At 43.1% G+C, this 8,052-nt stretch overlaps 1 protein-coding gene across 1 annotated transcript in view; it reads left to right on the top strand.

Moving 5' to 3' along the window:
- Positions 1-8,052, top strand: part of ST3GAL5 (ST3 beta-galactoside alpha-2,3-sialyltransferase 5) — a 40,734-nt gene that overhangs the window by 16,666 nt on the left and 16,016 nt on the right. Inside the window, exons 3-5 of the mRNA XM_006866614.1 lie at positions 2,092-2,435; positions 5,342-5,528; positions 7,289-7,447. Of these exons, the coding sequence (XP_006866676.1) occupies positions 2,092-2,435; positions 5,342-5,528; positions 7,289-7,447 (690 nt within the window). The remainder of the gene's footprint in view (positions 1-2,091; positions 2,436-5,341; positions 5,529-7,288; positions 7,448-8,052) is intronic.

The raw sequence follows: 8,052 nt of genomic DNA, 5'->3' as shown, positions 1-8,052 counted from the left end.
TCGGGTATTCTGTGTTGTTGTTGGCAGAGCTCTCTGCTATATGTCCACCCGATCCGCCATCTTGTTTGTTCTCCTCAACAATAGTGGTTTTAAGGAGTCCTGGTGTGGTGCAGTAGGATAAGCATTAGACTGCTAACCATGCAGTCAGCAGTTCAAACCCACCAGTTGCTCCTTGGAAACCCGATATAGAGTCACTATGAATTGGAACTGACTCAGTGGCCTTAATAGCAATGATGGCTTTAAAGATCCCAAACCCAGACTCTTGCAGCACTCGATCATGGGTGAGTAACAAGCAGGTGAGGCAAAGGACATGGCTCTTAAGTGCGGGCCCATGGGACCCGCACCTAGAATCATGGAATCATGGGACTGGCTGCTCCTGCTGCTTGCATGGGCAGAACAGGTGCTGCTGCTGGGCACACTCTGCTCCCTCCACACTCGCTTCCTTCCGTTCCGCCCCCACTGTTGCTGCCACCGCCCCTGTGACCTCTTCCAACAGTGGCAGCAAGAGCAACTGAAAGTGGGCTCCCATAGAGGTTTAATACGGTGTTTGCACACGGTCAAATCATGTAACATTCTATATCACAAAACATAGCATGGAGATGAAATGACACAAGCCTGTAGTTCTTTAAAAGAGCATTGCAAAGGGCAGACCCTCTTTACTAATTAAGCTAACCTATTGTGTGGTTTAATGAAAACTTCAGGAGATAATTTTGTTTACCATGTGAAGATTATCCCCTGGTGTCACCATGGGTTAAATGTCAAGCTGCTAACTGCAAGGTCAACAGTTCAAATCCAGCCATTCTGCTGGAGAAAGATGAGGCTTTCTATTCCTGTAAAGATTTAGTCTCAGGAATCCTATATAGAGTCACTTTGAGTCAGAACCAACTCCACGACGGCACGACAATAACAAAAACAACATAGAAGGTAGAAACATTAACTTGGGTGAAAAGAAGGATTTTTTTTTTTTTTTAAGATATGTTAGTTATGTGGTGGTGGTGGTAGTTTTGAACTGCCTACCATGAAATTAGCAGCCTGACTTATAACCACTATCACAGCTCCTTGTTAGCTATTTGTTGTTGTTAAGTGCCCTTGAGTCCGTTCCAACCCATGGCAACCCTGTATACATGTAATGGCACAGTTAACAGCAGGCACAGCTTAAAACACATTAGACTCCTAAACATGAGTGTTTCGTAAACACAGGACTACACACACTAAGGCAGCTTGATGGGAGGAGGTGTAAGGAAGAGCCAAGGATGCTGAACCTGGAGGCCAGGAGAAAAAGCACAGATTAAGGAGAACAGTTCAATAAGCAATTCTGAGGCAGTAAGTATTCGGCTAAATCTGGGCAAGACAAGGACTGTGAGGTGGATAGACATCCATGCTGTGTTCCTCTGTGGCTTGCCTCCTTTGTGCTGGTGGCCTTGGTGTTCAGCAGCTATTCCGGGATGATGCAAAACATCACTGTGCTGGGGAAGTTGCACCTGAAACCAGCTGAACTTCTCTGTTACTATGACATCATTACCTGATTACATTCAAGGCAAGAGGATAAACACTGGACTGCTTAACCAGAGGCCAGCAGTTCAAACCCACCAGCCACTTCGAGGAAGAAACATGAGACTCTTTGCTCCCATAAAGATTCACGGCCTCAGAAACCCCATACAGGTTTACTATGAGTTGAAAGTGACTCGATGGCAGTGAGTTTTTGAGTTTTTCCACCTCTGGCTTTAAGGAAGATTATTTCTTCTCCATCCTGCTAGATAAGAGGAACCAGAATATGAAACATTAAACACTTCAAAGTACCTTTTACCCTTAATTTATTTGGATAAGAGTAGACTTACTGAGGTGAAAGGGAGTGTTTTCCTGTTTAACTTGAATAATGAAATAGTCTTAAGTTGATCTGCCTGCCATACAATCCTCCCAGGTTTGGTTTTTCAAGTTTCTGATTATAAAATAACTCTTAAAAAAAAAAAAAAAATGTTTATGAAATGATGAGGGAATTGTGTCAGACATCACAGGACAAAATGTCATTTATAACGTATTTTTTAAATGTCTGAGAGTTTCTTAAACTGAGGTTGTGTGATTCCATTCCAGAGAGCTCAGAGATATGCACAGCAAGTCTTGCAAAAGGAATGCCGCCCCAAGTTTGTGAAGCAGTCCATGGTACGTTTGTTTGGGCACAGGTACAGTGTGGACTTGGTGCCTTTTGTGAAGCAGACCGCCAAAGTGAATGACGTGGAGTACAAATATGACCCTCCTTTTGGATTTCGGAAGTTCTCCAGCAAAGTCCAGAGCCTCCTGGAAATCTTGCCCGAACACAACTTTCCCGATCACCTGAAAGCCAAGAGTTGTAGGCGTTGTGTGGTTATCGGAAGCGGTGGAATACTTAACGGGCTAGCACTGGGCCATGCCCTGAACCAGTTTGATGTTGTGATCAGGTACACTACTTCTAAAACCAACCTTTCTGCTTTAGAGTGGAGTTGGCTGCTCTGTGGCCAATGTGGTTTCCGGTACAGGGAGTGGTAGAGGAAGCACTGCAGGGTCCCTGCCCTCACTTAACGACTTAGTACTTGAGAAGACACTTAGGATTTGAGAAGTTGGGACTCCCCTAAAAAAGGATTGGGTGCTTCAGACAGAGTTGCACCAAACCAATGGGGTTTAAGGACCATTCAGCAGAATGCAGGAAATTGGCAGAACTTTCAGAGAAGATGGGGTTTTGAAGAATGGGTAGGTTTAGGTGAGCCAGCAAGGGAAAGTTGTTGTTATTAAGTGCCATCAAGTCGGTTCTGACCCATAGTGACCCTGTATAGAAAATGTGTAGTGCCTCTGCCTATTCTCGTATGTAAACACAGAGCGATGCTCAACGTTAGGAACTGAACACTGATGATAAGACAGCTTCCCTCTCATCTCTGGACCTCATTCAAATGTTAACAATTAATGACCCTGGTAATTCACACTCACTGTGACCCTCTAGACCAGAGTAGACTGTGCCATAGGGTTTCCAAGGCTGTGAGTCTTTACAAAAGCAGACTGCCCCATCTTTCTCCTGTGGAGCAGCTGGTGGGTTCCAACCACTGAACTGTTGGTTAACAGCTGAACATTTAACCACTGCACTCCCAGGGTTCCTCATATAGGGTCACTGTGAGTTGGGATTGACTGAATGGGATTGACTTTATTTATAAAGTGAGAGACAGAAAAAAAGGAAAGAAGAAAGAAAACGAAAAAATCTGGTAGAGGTTCATACATTGAATTTAGTTGTCATATCTGATAACATCTGTTAACGGTCCAGAAATTGGATGTTCGAGCTCTAGAAGAGGCTGTGGCAGTGAGGTAGAAAAGGCAGGTTAGATTCCGGTTAACAATACAGAAAAGAGTTTTTTTTTTAACTTTTTATTGTGAACTGAGTGAAAGTTTACAGATAAGATGATCAGCTTTACAGTCAACAAATTATACACTTTATTTCATCTCAGTGATTACAATCCCCTTCTTGAAACAACAGCTATCTTATTTCCTCTCTGTGTCTCCCCATTTGCATCTTATATTTCACAAATGAACAAAGCAAAAAATATTTGAATACGTACAAAAAAAACATCCTATTCATTTAAATGTCCAAAGAGCACATTCTGCCAGCCACCCTCCTGCCTGCAAGCACTCAGCCTTACTCAGTCCCTGGGCCTAGAACCTGAAGCTGCTCTGTCTCTCCATGCCACCGTCACTGCTTTTCTAGGTAGGATCTCACGCTCCACTCAGACGCTTTCTTCTTGATGGTCCTGGGATTGTCTTGTTCCTGAAATGAAAGATAAACTGCTCCCCTCTTTTAGTTATACATCTTGTACAATTACAGTTGTGACAATCACAATCAATTCTTCTAATAATTACTCACAATTGAGTCATAAAATCCTATCAGCATCATCCCCCCTCAGCCCCTTTCACCAGATCCTGGTGGAAAAGAGTGAAACTATCATGGGGATTACGTTCCTTACCCTCCTGGTTCTGAAACTAAGCATTTCATGAAAGCTTATAAGCCAGGTACTTCAAGTCTTTATAGCCCCCCCATCACCATATTTTATAACTCAGGTCTAAATTGCCCATCTCTATAAGGAGCTCTGGTAGCTAGTGGTTACGAATCGGGCTGTGAACCGTAAGGTAAGCAGTTCGAAACTACCAGCGGTTCCGTGGGAGAAAGATGAGGCGTTCTGCTAGTGTAAAGATTTACAGCCTTGGAAACCCTGTACAGGGTTGCTATGAGTCGGAACCGACTCCACGGCACTTAACAGCAATAACAAATCAATGTAATACATTGAGGAAACAAGCTTGTTCCTTGATATGAAGAACTAGACAGACTTTCTGAGATTACAAAACTGAGTAGTATGACTTTTAGAAGGGTTCTTAGAAATTTCCCCCAAAATACCCATCCTTGCAAAGCTGTCTTGAATCTAATGGTTTTCAGTGCCCCAAATGCTTGCTTCATGGCCAGGTCACATTGCTGGTCTGATGAGCCACTGTGGTCATTAGGTGTTCTTCAGGCCTGGAACTGAACTTTCCCCTGTGGCTTGGTTTTCAGCCTGACAATACTAGGTCTATCTGGTGAAAATATCACTAGGGAAGTACCACTCCCTAGAACAATCAACCATTCAAGATTAAAAACGTGTATAAAAGAACCAAGTGCAGAAGTCAGGAAGGGTTAGAAGAATGGAATCAGGAAATGCTGGGAGGAGAATGGGGAAGAGTTCCCCTACATCGAAACCACGCATCAAACTGTGTAGGAATTGTTGAGTGGAAATCCAATTTGTCCTGTAAACTCTAAGGATAAAAAGTTAAAAAAAAAAGACCAGGTCATACCCAGGGCCCAATCTCTTTCTAGCCACCCACCCCTAATACCCTGCCCTGTATAACTGCTGTTTGTTTCTGCCTTGCCTGACTTCATGGGTTGCCTTTTTTATGACCTTTTCAAAATTCTGTCAAGCACTATTAATGTCTGAGTATAATGGGAAGCTTTCAAGGAACCTTTCTTGATACCCAGAGAAAGCTCCAAATGAAATGTGCTTGGACTGGCTTAGAATAGCAGGACTAGATGAAATCGTTCAATATCTAGGGATTAGATTTGGGTGTCCCTGGTGGACTGAAGGCTGCGTTGATCAAGCTCTAGGAAAGGCAGTGCTGTGAGGGTGAAGAGACTGCTCGGGAGGGGCACCTTCCTCTCGGAGGGCTTGGTAAAGGATGGCTCCCAACCACATTCCTAGTCCTCACTGAAACGCTGAGAAATCAACATGGTGGCTGTGTGGTGAGAGAGGGTAGTTGGTGGCTTGCTTTGTCAATTTATCTTTGTTTTTCATTTAAATAGGTTAAACAGTGCACCAGTTCAGGGATACTCAGAGCATGTTGGAAATAAAACTACTATAAGGATGACTTACCCAGAGGGTGCACCACTGTCTGACCTTGAATATTATTCCAATGACTTGTTTGTTGCTGTTTTATTTAAGAGTGTTGACTTCAACTGGCTTCAAGCAATGATAAAGAATGAAACCCTGGTAAGCACTAGAGAGTCCGCTGTCAGAGGTAAAAATACGGGTTGTCTTTCAAGTCACTGCCAACAGAGAATGCTTTTACCCAGAACTACTCCCATTGCAGAAACCCTTCTGAGTTCCTTGCTGAGAAATTCCTTCAGAACCTGATGATGACTCACATGCGAACACTGGGATGGTTATTGAATGGGAACATCAAGTTTGGGGCCAAAATTGCTGTTACTGAGGCAGATCACCCACTTTTTCACTAGGCTGGAATCAACATGGCTTTTGACTGGTTCTAGAAATTAGATTTCTTGGATGAATATATACTATTATTGAGGCTATAGGTGAATATTGGGGATGGTTGCACAGCATAATTAATGCAATTGCTATCAATAAATTGCACACTTAAAATAGTGAAATTGGCAAATGTTATAAGGAATCAAGGTCAGCAGTTCGAAACTACCAGCTGTTCCACGGGAGAAAGGTGAGGCGTTCTGCTCCCGTAAAGATTTACAGCCCCGGAAACCCTGTACAGGGTTGCTATGAGTCGGAACCGACTCCATGGCACATAACAACAACAACATGCAGGAAAACCTGTGAAATCTGGGACCTGTGTAAGGCAGGAACCTGCCAGAGAAGGAAAACTCTTAACATTTCTCACTGACAGCAAGCAATAGCAGAGTTCTGAGACTGCAGCTTGTTCAAGGTGGAAAATCTAAAAGACCCAGAAAACCAAGGAGTCCAATTGAGTTCCGCTCGTTGTACGTATGTTTTGCAGTGAAAGTAAAAAATAAAACCAGAAAAACCTGCATAAAATCTCTGAGGAATGTTCCCAAAGACATCCTTCAGAAATGCTCTGAGAAATGGCCCCCTCATTGGGATAAATGACAGCATTCCAGGGGCGGCCACTATGAAGGAAAGGGCCCTTACTGGGTCTCTCCCTTTAGTTTGTCTTTACGATAGTTAAATACATTACTTCATAGTTCTACCCTGTCTACCGAAATAGATTTTAGCAGTTAACTGTGGAGGAGTGTGTGTACATTTGTATGTTGTTGTTAAGTGCCGTTGAGTTGGTTCCGACCCATAGCGACCCTGTACAGGGTTTCCGAGGGTGTAAATCTTTACAGGAGTAGAAAGCTTCATCTTTCTCCCGCGAAGCGGCTGGTAGTTTTGAACCGTTGACCTTAAGGTTTGCAGCCCGATTCGTAACCACTACGCTACCAGAGCTACTTATACACATGGACAAACTAGCTGTCTGCAAAAATTGGAGTTTTTAGACTTTTCATAGAAACTCTCTCTGGGGGAGAATGTCTATCTCCAAGGCTGGATTCTGTACAGGTTATCTGGGTTCTGGACTTTGTATTGGATGGTTGTTCTTGTTGGCACCAAGAGACACCATGGGACTAGGGAACTGAGTAAGTGGAGAGAGGAGGCAGAAGAAGAGGTAAGTGCCCTTGGTCTTCTCTGAACCAAACATAGCCTTTGGATTCTAAAAAGGCATACTAAATGGGATTTATTCCTCAAGCAAGAGCTGTTTCCACCTTTCCTTTCTTTGTATGATGCCACCATGGTAAATCAGATGTGTCAGAATGACTTTTGGGGGGTTGGGTACTAGACTCTCCCTGGTCTTGGGGACTCTATTGCAGAAGACAGGACCTAAGGCCACAGGGGTCAGGACCATGCAGTGGCCTGATTAGCAGTGTCTGTAGTCTCACTCTCTGCTGAAACTATGGTGTTATTGAACACCCTATTCCTAATCATTGCTTTCTTTCTCTCCGTAGCCATTTTGGGTGCGACTGTTCTTTTGGAAGCAAGTGGCGGAAAAAATTCCACTGCATCCCAAACACTTTAGGATTTTGAATCCGGTTATTATCAAAGAGACTGCCTTTGACATCCTTCAATACTTGGAGCCACAGTCAAGGTTCTGGGGCCGAGATAAGGTATTTTTGTTGCTATTGGAAGTTTGTTTGCTGTGTTTGAGGGAAAACATCGGCACAAATTCCACTTAAGCTCATCTATATATTCAGAAGCATCCCTAGAGGAGATGCCTAGCCATCAGTTAACTACTCCATGTGTTGTTACTACTCTGTACCTTGACTGGAGGGCTCTTACTTGTTTTATTGGCCTCCTCCCCTATGATTCAACTCTTAATTAAGCAAATGAAGACTTAGGCTGCTGAAATATTATTTAAGGTACTCTTATTGTAGGACTTAAAATTGCCTAAAACTGCACGACCCTGACGGGTCCTTTGGGAGGTCTGAAGAGTTCTTTTATTTTAATGGTATAGGCCACTAGCTCTTGTGAACAGGCATAATTGATGTGTATCATCATTTTATTATAAGTGATGGTAATTAGCCATCTAGAGCAGTACTTTACAGCTTTTGCCTACATCCCACCACAAACATTTTAATCAAATGGGTGTTTTTGGTGTTTTTTTAAGGTTTTTATTGTGGATTGAGTGAAAGTTTACTGGGCATATCATCACTTTTACATTCAACAAATCATATACCTTGTTTCATTACACTGAATATAATCCCCTCCATGT

The sequence above is a fragment of the Chrysochloris asiatica genome, unplaced genomic scaffold, assembly GCF_000296735.1.
Source record: "Chrysochloris asiatica unplaced genomic scaffold, ChrAsi1.0 scaffold00093, whole genome shotgun sequence".
Classification (NCBI taxonomy): domain Eukaryota; kingdom Metazoa; phylum Chordata; class Mammalia; order Afrosoricida; family Chrysochloridae; genus Chrysochloris; species Chrysochloris asiatica.
The sequence above is the reverse complement of the archived record's forward strand: the minus strand, read 5'-3'. Positions and strand labels throughout refer to the sequence as shown.